At 39.0% G+C, this 19,300-nt stretch overlaps 3 protein-coding genes across 3 annotated transcripts; 1 reads left to right on the forward strand and 2 right to left on the reverse strand.

The window, feature by feature from the left end:
* Positions 1 to 287: 287 nt before the first annotated feature.
* Positions 288 to 3,935, forward strand: GCK72_007210 (uncharacterized protein; the record flags this gene model as incomplete). Its single annotated transcript, XM_053726040.1, has 5 exons — positions 288 to 3,143; positions 3,190 to 3,255; positions 3,316 to 3,396; positions 3,536 to 3,746; positions 3,796 to 3,935. 5 exons carry the CDS (start codon positions 288 to 290, stop codon positions 3,933 to 3,935), a joined length of 3,354 nt encoding a protein of 1,117 aa, XP_053590234.1.
* A 383-nt stretch (positions 3,936 to 4,318) lies between these two features.
* GCK72_007211 (uncharacterized protein) lies at positions 4,319 to 9,727 on the reverse strand (the record flags this gene model as incomplete). The annotated part of the gene is made up of 7 exons (XM_053726041.1): positions 4,319 to 4,387; positions 4,432 to 4,515; positions 5,861 to 5,947; positions 5,993 to 6,109; positions 6,521 to 6,610; positions 6,657 to 6,812; positions 6,860 to 9,727. 7 exons carry the CDS (start codon positions 9,725 to 9,727, stop codon positions 4,319 to 4,321), a joined length of 3,471 nt encoding a protein of 1,156 aa, XP_053590235.1.
* A 3,485-nt stretch (positions 9,728 to 13,212) lies between these two features.
* Positions 13,213 to 18,724, reverse strand: GCK72_007212 (uncharacterized protein; the record flags this gene model as incomplete). Its single annotated transcript, XM_053726042.1, has 10 exons — positions 13,213 to 13,335; positions 13,384 to 13,518; positions 13,743 to 14,079; positions 14,130 to 14,296; positions 15,065 to 15,333; positions 15,388 to 15,487; positions 15,530 to 15,667; positions 15,786 to 15,911; positions 18,491 to 18,616; positions 18,689 to 18,724. The coding sequence occupies 10 exons, from the start codon at positions 18,722 to 18,724 to the stop codon at positions 13,213 to 13,215; spliced, it is 1,557 nt and encodes a 518-aa protein (XP_053590236.1).
* Positions 18,725 to 19,300: the final 576 nt, after the last annotated feature.

Below are 19,300 nucleotides of genomic sequence, written 5' to 3' on the forward strand. Positions count from 1 at the left end.
TCGGAATTCTAGCGAAGTTGCCATATTTTTAATCTGCTATTTCTTTTTTGAACTTTTGATAAGTTTTCATTCGTTTTTAAAAAACACCGTATTTTCTCTAATAGTGCGGCATACCATCATTGAAGTTTTCATACAAGAATTAGATTTTTCGATGAAAGTTTTCGAAAAGTTCACTCTGAACTCTGTTTTTCCTCATTTTCTGATTTAATATTTTGAATTTTTTTAAATCATTTCTGAAAAAGAATGCCGTACAATTAGAGAAAATACGGTATTTTTTCTTTTAGATCATGTCTAGCGAAGAAGAAGAAGTAGTTCCAGTTGAGCCGAAGACGGAGCGTGAGAAGAATGTGTTCACTCCGTTCTACGTCGATCCAATCGTACCAGGAATTTGTAAGAGCACGGAAGAGTTGTCGGATCTCCAGAAACTGCTGAAAGCCGATACTCATGAAGCTGCTTTGAGATTCGCCGAAGCCTCTTTGGAATGGAAAGACAATTTCTTCATCCACCTTCCGAAACTACCCAGACTTTCGATTGACTTCATAACTGTTTGCCGTGTCGTCCCCCGTATTCACGCTTTCTATCGTGTGATTGTTGAGAGTCCAAATGGGTACATCGTAACTGCTTGTCACGTCAACGTCCATGGACATCATCGTGGAGACCTCCGTTATCTAGAAGTCAACGATCGCACTGTCACCAGCAAGAATGAGAAGACTAGTATCGTTGGGAAGTTGTTCCTTGGTGATATCATTGGTGTCACTGGATTGGCAAGACTGACGGACTTCAAGGAATTTGATGTGTTCCAATCGAAGACGTGTGATCAATGTATTTGGATGGCTACTAGCATTCAAGTTTACCCAAGAACCACATTACAAGATGTGACATTCTCAGTGCTGGCAAACGGAACTGCTGTTGTGAAGGAGCAAAGTGAAGTGATGAACATCTTGAACCCTGAGTCTCTTCCTCTGACCCAAGGAAAACTGTATACCGGCACTTTGTTTATTCCAGAGAAGATGTTCTGTCATTTTACTCAGGAGCACATGCCGAAACACAAGAGCCGTATAGCCAACAAGTGTTCAAAGATTCATCAACCTCCAAATGCTCTCGGTTCCATTTTCGACTTTGAAGAATCTCCAGTGCTCACGGAAGCATTTGATATTGGAGTGAAGGCGTTCTCCAGCAATCGAAACAATGTTCACGCTGAGAACACTGCCGAGGAAGTCATGGAAACCTGCGTACTAATGGGATATGCTGCTGCCAATTCAACCAGCAATGGAAGATTTGACTGCCGAGCAATGCCTATGTATAATATTGAGAGAAGGGGATTCATATTGAAATTTTCAATCGACAACCCAGCTGAGAAGCCAACGGAAGGAAAATGGATGATCAATTCTCGAATCAATATTGATGGACCATCTGGTGAAGTGAGTGCAATTATTGAGACAGTCGTTATAAATGATCCTCGAAAACTCTGGATAACTGCAAGACTTTCAAGTAGTGTTCCGAATAAAAACAAGTTTGATAAAGGAACTCACGTTGTCTCTCAACGAGCGAGTCCAGAATATCAAATCTTGAGAACTGGATTCTTTTACCGCACGGGACCCGGAGAAAATGGACGACGAATTCTCGAAGCTCTCTATGGAGGTAGACCAATAGCTCATAACTATCCAAGACGTGCAAGATCTCATCAGTTCCCATCCGAAGTTCCAATTGCACTCAACCCGTATCAGTGTGATTATGTGGACATGATGATGGAGAACATTCCAATTGTCGTGGGATGTTCTCCATTTGGATGCGGAAAATCATTGACTATTGTCACTACTGCTCTGGCACTCCAAAAGCAAGACGTTGACATTTATGGTCCATTTGCATCCAAGAAAACACAGTTGATGTTGACCCAAAGTAATTATGCATGTGTGAATTTGGTTGAAATAGCAAAGAAGATTAAACCTGAAATCCGTGAAGGTTTCAAGTTCGTTCGATATATTTCCGAGAAGAATTGGAAAGATTTACCAGATGATTGCAAGACAGATTTTGATTTGCCAAAGCTCATGGTACCTGTTTTCAAGCAATGGGCAATCGGACACAGGTGGTCCGAAGATTTGGAGTACCCTCATAAAGTGAATATGGTGAACTTTCTACTGGATGGAAATCATATAGATTCTTTTGGGTTTCTTGATGAGGCATGTAAAATCAGAAATCATAAAAAGTTCAGAAGAGAAAAGGCGGCCTCTGGTCGTTGTTTTCAAGCGTTTTTCATGCTTTACAAGCCGGATCTCGTAATGACAACAAATGATTCACTTCATGCTCTTCTCAAATCTGCAGTTCTTAAAACCGAATCGATACAGACTATCCAAATTGATGAGGCTAGCCAAGTTCCGGAGTATTCCTTCATTAGTCTATTGACTTCTTTCCCAAAAGCGAAATTTGGATTGATTGGAGACACTCAACAACTTCCACCGTACTGTGAATCGAATCTCAATGGGAAGCTGAAGGACTACGGTATCGGAAATACTATGGAGAGAGCAGTGAAAGGGGAAATGTTCCCACATGCGATGCTTCGAGAGGTCTACAGATGTAATCCAAGAGTCACTAATCTTCTCAGCGACCTGTTTTATGAAGGAAGATTGATTCCTGGAGTGATTGAAGACCAAAGAAATGAATTCATAAGAAAGAGACCAGATTTCTGGCCGGCTTCTCAATTCCCAGTAATGATTGTGAACAACAAAGAGAAGGGAATGAGAATGGGAACTTCTTGTCAAAATGGTTCGGAGAAGGAACTCGTGAAGACCCTACTGGATCGTCTTACCGAGGAGCATGATGGATATCAACTCCAGCCATCGGACATTGGTGTCATCTCCTTCTACTCTGCTCAAACCTCGTTGCTCATCGATGGTCTACGCGGTAGAGGAGTCAAATGTGGTACTGTAGATGCATTCCAGGGAAGTGAGAGAGAAGTTATCATTCTTTGCTGCACCAATGCGAAAATCAGTCAGTTCATGCAAATGAGCAACCGGATCAATGTCGCCATGTCGAGAGCTAAACAAGTGACAATTATCATCGGAAATATGGATGGGCTGAGAGATGCAAGGTACTGGAGTGACATTGTCAGAGAAGTCGAACGGGAGAAATGTGTTATTCAGGCGGTGAGTTTTTGGTTATCTGGTCTCTTATAATGTTATATTTTTTCAGGAAACTCTCGGCGTAGTTCAAATTCCACACAGTCAGAGAATTCCCAGAAATGAACGGAATAGAGGAGTGAGTTTTATTATTTGGTACATTTTCTATGATTCAACTTAACTTTTTTTGAAATTTCAGTATCACAACAACCGTACCAAAGTCCCAAAAGTCAGCAACCAAGCAAACATTTCTGATGAAATGAATGTCCTAAGCTTATCGGTGAGTTTTTTGAAAATTTAAATATTTTGAGCGTTATGGATTTAAAAGTTATGAACAAGTTTTCTTAAACTTAAGGTTTTCTGATAACTGAAATTTTATAGTCGAAACTTGAAAAAAACTAATTTTTCTTTTCTTCCAGGCTCCCACCAATCCCGAACCTTCTACATCCGAATCTGCCGACACATTGATCATGAAAAAAGAACTGGAAGCTGCAAGAAAAATGGCTGAACAATTGGAGAAGGAGTTGAAGAAAGTGCAAGAAAAGTTCCAAGAGAAGGAATGGAATCTCTGTGAGATTTGTGTCAGTCCATACGAGCAAGGTGTTGCAGAAAAGACACCAAAGTTTTTGGGTGAGTTGGTTACTGTAGGATTACTGTAACTAAACATAACTTGTTTCAGTCTGTGGTCACACCTTCTGCCAGGAATGTCTAATTCATATGACTATTTCGAATGAAATCAAATGTCCAACTTGTCGTGTTGCTTCCCGTGGTCCAGCTGCTAACCTCAACACAAACTTCGCCATTTATAAGCATCTCTAAATTATTATAATAATTGTTTCCTGCTGTCTTTTGTTTTTATGAATTCATCGCTTGGGAGTAAAGAAAATCAACGAATGGTCGATTCTTTGTGTAATAAATGTACTTTCCAGTTCCCCTTTAATCTCGCGATCTCTTTTTTTCTGAAAAACATGGAAAAGACTACTCGAAACAGGGCAATCGGTTTATTGAACGATAGGAAACAGAGAAAATAAATTAATTAAAAAACCACAGCTGTAGAAAAATAAAGATCCCGACATATTGACATCCCGTTGAGTTGTGAGGCCACTATGATTGGGTCTGGAATAGGTTTTGAGAATAAGAATAAAGCAGGTAACTGGAGAAATTCACAACATCGATGGGGGAGTGTGCATGCATAAAGAAAGCTATTCAGGGCGAGGACGGGTAAAGAATGTGTATAAAGATACTATCCCATAGGCCAGACCGTCCACGACCTAAAAGAAGGCAAATGTGAATGGCCAAATGAAATAAAGCATACCGTAAGACATAATGCACCCAGCTGTTGGACAATGTCTGGTTGACGGCGGTTGATTTGACCAGATTGGTGATGAAGATTGGTGGGCTGAAAATGGATATATATATATATATATATATTAAGGGGGAGTCCGGGTTTCAGAATTCAGAATTTCGGTGTGCTTCCCGATTGTGGAATTTCTAAATTTCTAAATGCAATAAATTACTAAAAATGTCATCCTTATCTCAGATTTCTGTTTTTTATCATCTCTCTTCAGAACCATCTAGAAGGCCATCTCCTCCGCTTCATTCTTTCCGTTGCCGCCGCCGTTCGCTCTCTTTCGAATGTCTGCGTCTCTCACCGCCAGTGTGTTGCACCGCGCTCTCTCTTCTCGTTTTCGTTTTACTTAATTTTATGCAATTTTTCAAGTTTCTTCTCAAATTTTCGCATTTCTCTGTGATTTTCTAAATTAAGTAGTTTCTCCTACGCTCTCCTTTCATTTTATAGTCATTAGTTCGCCAGTTTTCCTCCCTAATCATGCGTTAATGCCAATTCTTGAGTTCTTATTGGCGCAGAGCAATTAAAAACTTTATTTCTTCCTCCATTAATCATTAAATTCGCACAATTTGTGTTTAATTCGCTCAGATTTCAGGCATTTCTCGTAAAACACCAAAAAATTGGCATTTTTGTCTCGAAATTCATCGCCTAAATGGTTTTTTTTTCAGACTTGCAACAGCCCAATTCAATTTTTTCGGAAATTTTTTGATTTTTCTGCAAAAAAGTCGATTATTCGACAATGTTTTCAACAATCGATGAAAATGAGGGTTTTTGACTAATTTTGATAAAAATTTCAAAAAATTTCGAAGAAGTTTTGTGAAAAATTTGCAAAAGTGCACATTTTTGACATACCATGATTTTGCAAGTCTGGTTAATTCTCTCATTTCGTCTTCCATTAGCATCGGGTCTTCTTCATTCACTTTTTGCAATTTTTCACCCTTTTATAGCGATTTATAGCAAAATTTGGCCGGAATCCCATAAAGAGATTGTAATTCTCTTCCAATTTCAGCAGTTTCAGCTTGCGTTTCTAGCGATTAGAGACGTGAAAAAAAATTCGGTTTGTCGCCGACAAATCGAATACAGCTAAAAAAAACAGATTTCAGCTTGAAAATCACGAGTTCGAATGCCCGATTTTAGCCGACTTTAGCTCAAAAGCTCGTTTTTCGGAGTAATTTTAGCTCCAAAAATCGAATTTTCATCTGACTGTGAGCGACGCGGTGTCATTTTCCGTGAATTTTGACACCAAAAAGATTTTTTTGAGCGATTTCAGACTGTCCAGATAATTTTTGACCGAAAAATTGGCCGATCTCAGCTCAAAGAACCCATTTTTTGGAATCAAATACAAATTGTCGGCATTTCTTCTCTCCAGATCTTCCAGTTTCCTTCCCGTACTAACCTGTGTTGAGAATTCGTAATGCAACGTCGATTGCGGGATTTTCCATGCCACCATGCGATCGGATTCCAATCCACCAGCAGGTGATTCCTGAAAAAGTGATTAGTATTTTTTGGAAGATATAGGGAAACTTACCTTTTTATTGTTTCTTCGACGCCACCCTGCTCCATTATCTCTTTTGGATTGTTGTTGGGATGGCTGGGCTTGTTGAGTGCTGGCAGATGGAATGTCGCCGGCGTCTTCGAGAGGTTTCTGTGAAAAATATGTATTATATTGGGAAAGTTGCGGATTTTATAATCACTAGCTCATCTCATTGGGGAATGTCATGGAGTCAGTTTGAAGTTATGGGACGTGACCTATATCATTGGAAAGCTGAAAAAACGCTCGAGGCCTGGTATTCGAGAAAAAAAACGAGGTCAACGTTTCGAAAAATGGCAAGCTATTACCTTTTTCACACGCAAAAATTGTAAAACATTTTCGTGTCAGGAAGGAAAATTTTGTCATTTTTCAGAACTTTGACCTTTTTTTCTCGAATATCAATGCTCGAGGGCAAAAACTGAATATATATTTAGAATCGGCGTACTCTCAGCTTTCTAATAGTATAGGGAACGTTCCACAACTCCAAACTGACTCAATGACCTTCCGTAGTCAGTTCGAACTCACCGCTTTGTTATTTCTGCGACGATTTCTATTATTTCTTCCATTGTTCGCCTGTTGGTTGCTAGTCGATGGGAGATCTTCGTCAATAAGTTTCTAAAAAGCAGAAGAATATGAAGATCACAATTTTCTGAAAACTTACTTCTTGAGGGTTTCCGTTTCCTCGTTGACGTCCTCTCCGACCTCTACCTCTCGCTGTTGGATTCGTGACTGCGGCGACGCCTTCAGGGGTTCTCTCTTTCTGGTTTCTTCCCTTCGAGAATTGTGGTCTGCTCGTTTGGGTGATTCCGAGGAAATTCTGAAATTAGAAGTGTCTTTTTGTCCCCAATCATCTCAATAACTCACTGTATCCATAACACATCCCTCCACCTCTGCTGCTCTCACTATGACACTCCAATAGTCGGCTTTCTTCAATCCGTCAACATTTCCTATGATAATTGTCGCCTGTCTTCCTCTCGACATGGCAACATTGATCCGGTTGCTCATTTGCATGAAATCACTGATTTTCTCATTGGTACAGCAAAGAATTATCACTTCTTTCTCACTTCCTTGGAATGCATCTACAGTACCACATTTGACTCCTCTGCCACGTAGTGCTTCAGTGAGAATTGAGGTTTGTGCAGCATAAAATGAGATGACTCCGATATCGGATGGCTTGAGTTTATATCGATTGTGCTCTTTGGTGAGTAGATTCAAGAGAGCGTTGACAATCTCCTTCTCCGATTTGTTTCCACATGAAGTACCCATCTTGTATCCTTTCTCCTTGTTATTCAACACTAGAACCGGAAATTCAGACTTCGGCCAGAAGTCTTTTCGCTTTCTCACAAATTCATTTCTTTGATCCACCGTGACTCCAGATATCAGCTGTCCTTCATAAAATAGATCGCTGAGCAGATTCGTTATTCTGGGACTACACCTGTACACCTCTCGAAGCATCGCTTGTGGGAACATCTCCCCGTTCACGGCTCTCTCCATAGTATTTCCTATACCGTAGTCCTTCAGTTTCCCATCGAGACCAGTCTCACAATAAGGTGGAAGTTGTTCAATGTCTCCAATCAACCCATAGCTAGCATTCGGGAACGAAGTGAGAAGACTGATGAAGGTGTACTCCGGAACTTGAGATGCCTCATCAATTTGAATGGTCTCCACTGATGACGGTATCAGAATTGCCGATGATAAAAGTGTCTGCAGAGAGTCAGCAGTTGTCATTATAAGATCCGGGTCGTAGAGCATGAAGAACGCCTCCAAAAGATCACGAGGCCATGATTTAAAGTTATCGAATGCCGAATTGTTGTATGTGCTCATAGCTTGTCCAACGAATTCATGGGGTCTTGCGATTTTTCCTTCGATCACAAAATTCACCATGCTCGCCATATGACGGAATTCCAACTTCTCGTGTTTTCGATGTCCCAATGTCCAAGCCAAGGATTCGATTTCCATTAGTTTCGGAAGATCATAATCGGTGAGACAGTCATCTGCTAGCTCTTTCCAATTCTTTTCAGAGAGATATCGAACAAATTTGAGTTTAGATCCTTCAGAATCGGTTCCTTTTTTAGCTTTGTTCGCAATATCCACCAAATTGACACTCGCGTAGTTACTTTGAGTCACAAGTAATTGCACCTTCTTCTTTTCCAATGTATAAAACTTGTTTCTTCTCGCGACAGATCTCTTATGAATCTCCAAAGCAGCCGTCACAATCGTCATTGATTTTCCGCATCCGAATGGAGAGCATCCGACAACTATCGGGAGTTTGGCGAGTATCATGTCCACATAGTCACATTGATACTCATTGAGCTCAACGGGATCCTTATCTGGGAAAAAGTACGATGTGCCGTTCACATTGTAATCACATTCCAATGGCTCTGCACCATACAACACCTCCAGAATTTGTCGTCCATTCGATCCTGGTGGAGCTTTATTGGAGAGACCAGTTCTCAAGACTTGCAATTCCATTGCTTCGCGTTGATATACTACATGGATTCCATTATTGAATTTCACATGATTCGGGATATCTCTAGAAAGTCTCGCGGTGATCTTGAGCGACTTTCGTTCACTGATTACGGTTTCAATCGTCGCATTCAATTCGCCGGCAGGCCCGCTTATCTTGATTCGGCTATTTATCATCCACTTTCCTTCAGTTGGATCTTCAGCTGGATTATCTATGGAGAATCTAACGACAGTCCTATCCCTAGATAGATTATGCATTGGGAACGATCGACTATCGAACCGCCCATTTGTGATCGAGTTGGCCGCGGCGTATCCCATTAAAACGCATGTCTCCATTATTTCCGTTGGAGTGTTCTCGGAATATATGCTAGTGGTGTCGATGTCGAAGGCGTCAACCCCTATACTGAAGGCATCTGTGAGCCTCGGTGACTCCTTGAAATCGTACACCGTGCCAAGGGAGTTCGGGTACTGATGAATCCTCGAGCACTTGTAGATCAAAGAGTTCTTATGCTCGGCGCGGTGTTCCAGCGTGAAATTTGAGAACATTTTCTCTGGAACAAACGCTGTCCCAGTATACATCTTACCTGGGACAAGAGGGAATGAAGTCGGATTCAGTACATTCATCACTTCGCTTTGCTCCTTCACAACAGCAGTCCCATTTGCCAACACTGAAAACGCCACGTCGGTCAAAGTGATTCTTGGGAAGACTTGTATTTGAGTGGCCATCCAGATACATTCTCCATCCATTGCCGACTGGAACACATCATATGCCTTGAAATCTCTCATTCTCGCCAATCCAGATACTCCAATCATATCTCCAAGATAGAGTCTTCCAATAACACTTGTACCTCCGTTCTCTCGTGCCACCGTCCTATCATTGATCTCTATGAATCGAAGATCTCCACGATGGGTTCCGTGAATGTTGACGTGGCATGCCGTGGCAATGTATCCGTATTTCTTCTCTGCAATCACTCGATAGAATGCATACGTGTCGCGTACACCTTGACAGCATGTTACAGGATACGCTTTTGTTCTGGGCTTATTCGGGAATTGAGTGTAGACCAAGTTTTTCCATTCCAAAGATGCCGTCGCGAACTTCAAGGCCTGCTCGTGAGTGTAAGCTCTCGATATAGTTTGAAAGTAGGATAACGGTTCCCCTTTTTTCCTCATTTTAGGAGGTACGATGTCCTCGTAGAATGGAGTGAGCACATTCTTCTCACGTTCTGTTTTTTCAACGGCAGGCTTCGAAAAGTATGATGAGAACATGATTGATTATGTGCAATCTGAAAATTCAGAGTTAAAAAAACATTAATTTGAAGTGAGAAGAAACGAATGAAAAAAATGCGGGAAGTGAGAAAAAACTATAGATTTTATATGGGAGTCGAGCCCTCCTCGTATAAAAAAATTTTGCTAATTATCCGGGGAAAAGAATGATAATTGGCACTGATCGCTTATGAATTTCTGTCTGGGAAATCGCATGGCTACAGTATACTCACCGAAAATTAGAATATTATAGTTATAGTATAGGTTTTAGAAAATAAAAAACACCGATGTATTTCTTTAGCTATCAGACACTAGTGGCAGTTTATATAAACTCATTTAAGGATGAGCAACGGAAAAGGTTATCGATAAGGAGGGCGGGAAAAAGAAATGTGACAATTCTAGAAGCGAAGAAGGAAAACATGATGAAATCAGGTGAAGGGAAACAAAAATCTTGAAAAGAAAAGTTTTTTCCATTGGTTGACTATTGGTTGATACGATTACAATTTGATCTATGCAGTTATTTTTTAGTAGATCAATATATTCAACTTGCCCAGGTTTTACTATATCTATAGGCCTACTAGGTATTACGGTTACTTTAAGTTTACGTCAAAAATCAGATTATTCTGGAATTAATAGGTGTATGTGTCCGATGATTCATAACTAATTTGAAAAGGAGTGTCAACTGATAAGAGATTGCCATCCGAAATTGTTGAGGACAACAACTTTGTAAGGGAGAGATAGGAAAAGAATGAAGAATGAGTACTCGGAAGGCAGAAAAATTACAGAAGGCAAAATCGGGCTTCACATGAAAGGAGAGATGGGAAATTTGACTTTCGATAATGAAGAAGAGAAGTTATAAGAAAAAGAGGAAATTGAGAGATTTTCTTTTAAAAAAAGATTTCATAACCTAAATTTTGCAGATCTTCTGAAAAACATATCTTAAGGACTCAACGAAAACAAACAACAGCTAACTGGGAAACGGAATACTGAATTCAAAAAAGTACAAACACACTTTAGAAATGATTGACACTATATGACTGTCCCGTTTCAAGAGAACAAAGAAGCCGATAAGAAAGTCATAAAATTCTGATAATAATTCCCACGTTTTCACTAGAGGTTGGTAGTTTGCCGCCGAGGGATACACAAACAAAAAAGGAGAGAGAAAAAGCGAGAAGCCAAAAAACAACATTTTTCAAAAAAAAACAGAAAAAGGAAACTGGTGGAATATACCTTTCGGAGAGATGAAATCGGAAAAAATGGAGAATTAGAGAAAATTGGAATGACAGAAGGCAGGTGCCAGATGATCGAAAAGCACTTGTATATTTTTGTGTCCAAAAATATTTTTACTTTTTTATCGTAAAAGTATTAGCCGAGCATTTGTATCACAACTGCGCCCCATCGAAAACGAGTGTATCGACGAGAAACGCAGAACTTTTTCTTGCGCGACTCAGATTTTCACAGTTTTTGACCTATTTTTTGCTATTTTTCAAAAGTTTTTTGTTAATAATTATGAAAAACAGCAAAAATAGGTCAAAAACTGAAAATTCTGCGTCGATCGCCGATACTCTCTAGTTTGCGGTGGGGCGCGGTTGTAAGAGGGGTGAACTGCTGTAAAAGTAACTTTTTGAAAAAAAAACTTTCCAAATATCATATTTAGAAGAATTTCCAAATAAAAACTATCAGACAACTCCCAAAACTTGAGTGATATGGAAAAAAGCAGAACAAAATTGAACTGGTAAAGAAATATTTCTAGAAATCTAATAATTCAGTTAGTACATTTTTCGTAATATCAATAGTTGTCACAGGTGAGAAAATGCGATAAACGGGAAGAGGAGACGGAGAAGAGACGGAGAAGGGAAAGACAAACACAACATTTGAAAAGGAAAGGATGAATTCGAAAAGCGACGAAATTGAAATGGAAACAAAATGGTATTGATTTTCTGACCTAGGATTTCTTTGGGTTTCTAGGCCACAGGTTTTAGAATTGAAAACCTTCAAGAATTAGTGTAAAAACCTGATTATTTTTGGAAAACTGAAAAAATAAATAAATAAAAAATACTTCCAAAAATTGGTTCGAATCGAATTGGTGTCTCGAGAAGAAAACGGAGAGAATGGGGAAAATGTTTGACATTGAAAACTGCGTCGAATACGAATTGAAACCAGAAAGAATCGGTCACTCGTACGGAGAGAAATGAGGGAAAAACGGGAGAAAAACGAGTGGTCTCCTCCTCCTCGTTCTCTCCCGCATCTTCGTTCGTCTCTTTCTCTGCGTCTCTCGTTTTTTCGTTGTCTCTCGTTAGGCAACGTCGTCTTGCTCAGCCTAACAGCAGGACTATAAAAGGAGTGCGAATCGATGGGAATATTGAGTTTTTTGTGGGTTACATTGGTTTTAGAGGGGGTAATCCAGATGATATATGGGTCTTCTACAAGAACGGTGTCCGCTGTGTTGTGGGAAACAGATGAGTAAATAAAAAAACAAACAGTGGAGAGCAGGCAGATGAGAATTGAAAAAAATGAAAGAAGATAAAATCGAATAGTTAGAAGTCAAACTCGGCGGAAGACAAAAGTTCGCAAAAGTTCGAAAAGTAACACCCGAAAAGAAAAACTATGAGAAAAATGTTTTGCAAGTTGGAAACCACTGGCGCCGAGATGGACGGCAGGTTTTTGATGGGTTTCTTTGCGGAGTGAAGGACAGGTGCGGGTGGACATCTGGACATTATGACAGACAGACAGACAGACAAGTATTCGGATGTTTGACGAGACCAAAAAATCTGAGAAATTGAACATTCGGGAAGTTAATGAATGTATTTATCAGACTTACAAAATTGCGGCCCGGATTTGAATTTTTTCACTATAATTTTTATTTTGCAATACTTTTTTTCTGAAAATTAAGGCTGGGCCGGATAAATTCTGATTTCGGTTTTTCAATCCAAGGAGACATCCGGAGATTCAGGCACACAGACAGACGAAAAAATTTCAGCGAGGGCGACTGGACGCATAGAAGACTTGTTCTATCTCTGAAATTGGAAAATGTTGGAAAAACACCAAAAATTCGAGAAAAACCAAGAAAATCAAAGATTTGGGTTCCTAGGCCATCAAGTGATTTTCTAGGCCACCACTCCAAAATTATTTTTTTTGATGACCAGGACATCCTGAAAGTGGAAAAACACCAAATTTTGAAAAAAACCAAGAAAATCAACGATTTGGGTTCCTAGGCCACCCAATTTTTTTCAAGAACTGAGAATTTCAGACATGTGAGAATCTTCATGTATCTACAATATGACACAACACCTGAAAATCGAATCAGCTTTATTGCATTTATTCAGAAAAAAACTCAAAATTCCAAAAATATATAATTTCAAAAATACTAGAAGAAATATCAGAAAGATACAAATATAATATATTCAGTGCAATTCCGCTCTATCGTACATCCTTAATCTTATAAAAGGAAACCCGGTTTTCGAATGAAATATTGAAACTTAAATAGGTTACAATATCAGACAAGTCGTGCTTCGATTCTTGTTGAATTTCTCTTTTTTACTCAAATGATTCGGAGATCCATTGGTGATGGAAGATGAACTGGGTGGTGGCGTTTCTTTGTCTTTTGCAATCTGAAAGACATCCGGAAATTGGACATATGGACACACAGACAGACTCACCTTTGCCATTTCTCCTTGCACTTGAAACTGAACAATACGGTATGTCCCAATTACAGCGTCTCTCGGCCCCTTATCCATATTCTCCTCCACCAGCATTTCTCTGGTGATACCGTAGTTATTCATTATTTTCCACACCTGAAAATAACAATTTTCATTTGACATGTTTCTCTTTATCTCTTTCTCTCGCGACCTACTCTCCCCAGTTTCCCTCATGTTTCTATATGCCCTCCTGCCGAACTTTCCACCGGCGGAGAGATGGCCGAGCGGTCCAAGGCGCTGGTTTAAGGCACCAGTCCCTTCGGGGGCGTGGGTTCGAATCCCACTCTCTTCAGTTTCTTTTTTTCTTTTTTCTAACTAACCTTATCATTAATCGCACTTTTCTCCGTCTCATCATCAATTTTGATATTCGCCTTTATCGACAAATAACTCTTTGTGAAGCGACAATCTCTCATCCAGAAGTTTTTCTTCACATACTCAATATCCGCTCTCTTATCAGTTTCAGTTTTCAACATTCCCTTTATAAGCTCTCCAGCCATCAAACTGATGTATTCAGGAAGTTGAAATTTGCCCTCCATAATCATCACTTTCATATCTGCCACTGTTTCTCCTTTGAACGGGGTCACACCGACAAGCATGAAAAATAGAAGAACACCGAGAGCCCAGATGTCAACAAGCTCTCCGGAATAGGACTTGTCTCTGAAAATTAAAAAAACAATTTTTTCTAAACAACATAGATTTATCCTTACCTAAAAAGTTCCGGTGCCGCGTAAGGTGGACTTCCACAAAAAGTCTGCAGAAGTTGGTCTCGTTCCACTAGACAAGAAAACCCGAAATCGACTAATTTCACTTGGGTCGGACTGCTAAACATCACATTTTCTGCTTTGATATCTCGATGGACCAGGTTTCGGGAGTGCTGGAAAAAAGTTTGGGATTTACTTCTGAAAGAGCAAAAAATTAGTTGTTTTTGAAGCCGTGCTACGGTATCACTATTCCACCCAGAATTCTTAATTCCCTATATATTTTGTTTAGGGTCACATTTTTGGAGTTGACAGTTTTTTGGTGCGGACCTTTTCTGGAGAGATCAGACTCCATCACAAATTTTCAAAATTGAAGATTTTTAGAAAATTCGAAAAAAAAAGGTTTTGAAATTGCTCAAAACTTCGAAATCTAAACAACGAGATTCTCGGATATTCTATTTTCACAAGTCCACATAAAGCATCTGCGCTTTAAAAATTTGAGTAAAATTAGCACGAAATTCAAAAAATGTATCAAAAACTATTTTGTGTTGAAATTTTGTATTTTTACTTTTTTGATAAATTATATGTTTTGTGCGAGGTTGGCTAGAAAAATGGAAGAAAAATTTAATTCCCTATTGTCCGTCCACATTATAAGCACGCGATTTAGCTGAGCGGCGACTCAATTGGCAAACTGCCAAATCGTGTGCAAACTCGCGCTTCACTAGACTTTAGGTTTCGAGAGGAAATAATTTGAACTCATATGAGCTAAAACCCTGTGAGATCGGACTCTAGAATTCGAAAAATTTAATTTTGAAATTGTTCAAAACTTCGAAATCTAAACGAAGAAATCTTGGGATATTCTATTTTCTGAGGACTATTTAAAATCAACATTTCTTCACATAATGATATTCCAATACCCCAACCTTCCCTCATATCCAACTCACCATATGCGCCACCGCCGACACAATCTGAGCGAACAATGGTTTGGCATCCGCTTCACTCAACTTTCCTCTCTCATGAACATACGTATACAACTCTCCTCCACTCGCATACTCGACCACTAGATGGACACGTGTCAATGTCTCAACACACTCGAACAATTTCACTATATTCGGATGATTCATCTTCTCCATCGACTGGATTTCTCGGGTTAGAAGTTTCTGCGCTTTCTGGTCCATTTTCGCCTTGTCCATGATTTTTATAGCGACTTTTTCTGGAAATTGAGATTACGGGATTACTGTAGTCTGGTGGTACGGTAGTTGTATACCTTTGGTGAGTTGGTGAACTCCTAGCTTGACTTTGGAGAAGTTTCCAGCACCAAGTTCTTTTCCAAGCCGATAAAAACCTATCCGCCTGCCAAGAGCAACCTGAAAATATTACTGCAATAAATAATACGAACAAGTTGGTACCTCTTTATGAACCATCGGATCATTGTTGAGTTGTTCGATGGCTCTCTCATACTGTGTCTTATCTGACATATCTTTTAGTTGTTTACCAACTGGCAATGACACAGCTGACACTGTCCGATTGAATGCTTCGTGATGGTGCTGAAAGCATTGGTACATTGAAATAAGTGTATGTACTTTATTTCGAAAAAAAAAATAAAAATCCATAAAACAAACGTCACAATATAGCAATTTCCGTTTCGACACCTCTGAAACTCACATGACTCGGATATCCACCATCGTCGCTCCGTTGTGTTGGCACAAACCTGGCCGGGACGTGATCCGGCCGCTTGTCGATACTAGCTTCTGATTCCGCCTCTGACGTGTATTCCTCACTGTTGTCTTCCTGAAATATATAATAGCCTTTTTTCCTTCCAAAAATAAGTTTTTTAGTTATTAAAAAAAGCAAAAAAACTTTGACCACTGAGCGGATCGAACGCCCAACCTTTCGATCTGGAGTCGAACGCGCTACCATTGCGCCAAGCAGTCATGAAAACCGGATAGTGGGGGAGGCATAGAAGAAGGAGAGAGGAAGTGAGAGGGAGCAGTGCATCATACACGTAAACAAAGTACACAAAGGAAATGAGGGTTTGTGTTGTTCGCAGAATTTGAGAGGGGAGAAACGGATATTTTCGGTTCTTTTTGTTGAGGTTTTTGGACTTTTTCTTAATTGTAATTTGGACTAGGTTAGGTAGGTAGGAACAAGTTCTAGATATTTTTGGATTTTTCAAAAGTAATGGCCTAACTTTCTGAATTTGGGTTTCTAGTCCATCATGGAAAAAAGTTTTAAACAAAATTAGTTTTTAAAAGCGTTTGTTTTCAGAAAAAGCTGTTTAGTGCTAATTCAAAATTGGCCCGGCTTCAAAAAATAAACCAATTTTTTGAAATTTTTTCAATTTCTCATATCGAAAATGTAAACATTTCCGATGATTTTTTAGAATTTCTTCTAGTTCTGAATGATAGTAAAAATTTTGACTTTTTCGCGCTTCAAAAAAATTTAAAAAATTGGAATTTTGAGTTTTGGCGCCAAGTACCCGGGCCTTCGGGTCGTTTCTTAAGGGTGTATTAATAATGACCGAACTTTCTGAATTTGGATTTCTTGTCCATCATGAAAATTTATTGACTCTACTTGTAAATTGGAAAATTGGCTTCTTCAGAAATCGAAAAAATGGTGAAACCTAATAACTCAAAACTCATTAGGGACATCATACATCCCGAACTACTTACAGACCGGACATCTGGACAACCGGACAGACAGACAGACAGACATCTAGTAACGCTAAGAAATGACCAGAAAGCAATGAACATCCGGGGAACAAAAAAAACAATCGAACTAGATCCAAAAATCCAAAATTAAAAAATCAAGAGTCTTTGAGAGAGACAAAATGTCACATGTTCAGTGAGAATTTTTGGCAGTGAACATGATGAATCCTCAAAAATGTTCAATAAAGAAACCACTAGAAATAGAGAAGAGGATTAGGCGGGACGAGAGATGAAATATGAAAAAATGAATGTATCTGGGGGATAGGGGAAATGAAGAATTTCTCTCCAACGTCCGGAAGAAGAATTGATCTTTTTTTCCTCTATCACTTTTGATTTGAATTAGATTTCTAAAAGGTTTGGAGTGATTTGATCTATTGCTCTTTTGGAAAGAGGGAACTGGTTGATTTTTTGAAAAAATTCGAATTTTTATCGCGAAAAAGTAAAATTCTCGACTATCGTTCAGAATTAGAAAATGTTTCTAAAAATCATTAAAAATGTTCTCATTTTCGGTGAAAAGTTGAAAAAAATTCCAAAAAAATTCGCTCATTTTTTGAAGCCCGGCCTTGACAAGTATGTTAAATTCCCTACTGGTTGTATACAGCAAACCTAGAGTTACACTTTTGTAGTTGACCATTTCTTGATAAAAGTTAGTAAAAGCGAAATAATGTAAATCTTCAGAGATAAAATGTTGCAGTTGTTATGCTGACAGATTCAATGTCTAGTACAGTACTGTACAGTAAGTTATCCAATGTGGCCTTTTTCAGTTGAAAATGACCAACTTTGAGAGGGTGTTACGGTATCACTGATTGTTCCGCTAAGTAAAATTTTTTATGGTCTATACAAAACAAACGTAGAGCTTCATTTTTGTAGATGACAACTTTATTGTACGGAGACTCCTTATAGTTAATTTAAGACGATTTGCCTTATTTTGCTCTGAAACGGGACTATTTGAGGGATAAATTACTTTGTCGATATGTAATTTGCCTCAAGCGAAATACTTCCAATTCCATTGAGTGTCTATATATTTCTGTATTTATGAGGAGATAAGAGATGTTATCCTGATAAAATACTACATAGGGGGACTTCAGAGAATATAAAAAAATGGGGGGATGATCTTTTTGAAAGAAGGTTTATGGGGATGTGAGGAAATCTACAAAACTGAAAATTGGTGAGGATGTCACAAAATTTGGAAGTTTAGGTTCTATCAGCACGGCATGCTTCTTTTGACCGCGCTCTACCGAAACCGAGGAAATTGTGTGCGAAATTGAGAGACTCAGAGAAAAAGAGACATTTTTCAAGGGGATTTCGGTGAAGCGCTGTTGCAAGAACTGAGCTAATAGTTGGTTAAGAATGGACACCCGACTGAGCAGGTACACAGCAGTGCGAGGCGTAAACGCGCTCCGTCGCACAATGGTTGGCACGGTGCCAAAAAAAAGTGTTAAAAAAACCGCGACGCGCACGCAACGCGATTTGAAAAAAATCAAATCTTGTCGTAGCGGACCTTACGCCTCGCACTGCTGTGCAGGTCATGGAGCTTCTAACAACGTTTCTGATAAACAGAATAAGTATATTTGAACACACATACACCAAGGCTTGCTAGAAAGATTTCTTTCAAATTTTTCAGTCAGAGTACAGTAACCCTTACGCCTTCCAGTCACTTACCAATATCGACGAATATGTTGGTGGATCACTCCGAATCGCCCTCCGACCACTGCTCGCGATTATATTATCTCGAAGACCTCCGCGTATAGCGGAGGCTGGGGATGAAGTGGACGGTTGAATGGTTGGCTGGAAAAGAAATTTGAAATTTGAAGTTTGAAATTAAAAACAAAAATTGTGAAGGAGGCTTTCCTGACTCACATGAAAGAAATTGAGCTGAATTTCATAACGAAGCATAATCTGATTCAACTTCCTACATGAAAAGAAAAAATCTGATTTTCCGGAAACAGAAATCTTTTTGAGTCAGTTTCCATAAAAAATTAGACACCTTCTTCCTGTTTTTTATCATCTTTTTTCTCACCGAATTCAAAATGCGAACGAAAAAAAAATTAGGATGACTCAATAGACTACTGTTGGACTACGGTAGCTAAAACAATGACTCTGCTGAAAAAAGGAAGTGAGAGCAAAGAATGAGCAAGTCATTAAAAAATGTGTGCAAAAAATATATGAATATGAGAAATGAATATGGAGGAGGAGAGGTGTCAAGTTTCAATGAGAGGAAGAGCAATGCACAAATGGAAAAGAAGAGGAAGATGTTAATTTGGAATTCGTCATTTTTGATTTTTGGTTTCAGAAATGGAAGAAATTTACAGAAATTTAGGAAGGGAAATAATAATAAATAATAATTTATTACGATCATTGCCATCTGAAAGTATAGATTGGGGGTACTGTAGTTTTGAATTTGTGAATGCACCAAATCTTACGACAAAATGCAGAACAATTTAAATTCTACCGAAAAACGTCTGATAATAA

Source organism: Caenorhabditis remanei, chromosome II, assembly GCF_010183535.1.
Source record: "Caenorhabditis remanei strain PX506 chromosome II, whole genome shotgun sequence".
Lineage (NCBI taxonomy): Eukaryota > Metazoa > Nematoda > Chromadorea > Rhabditida > Rhabditidae > Caenorhabditis > Caenorhabditis remanei.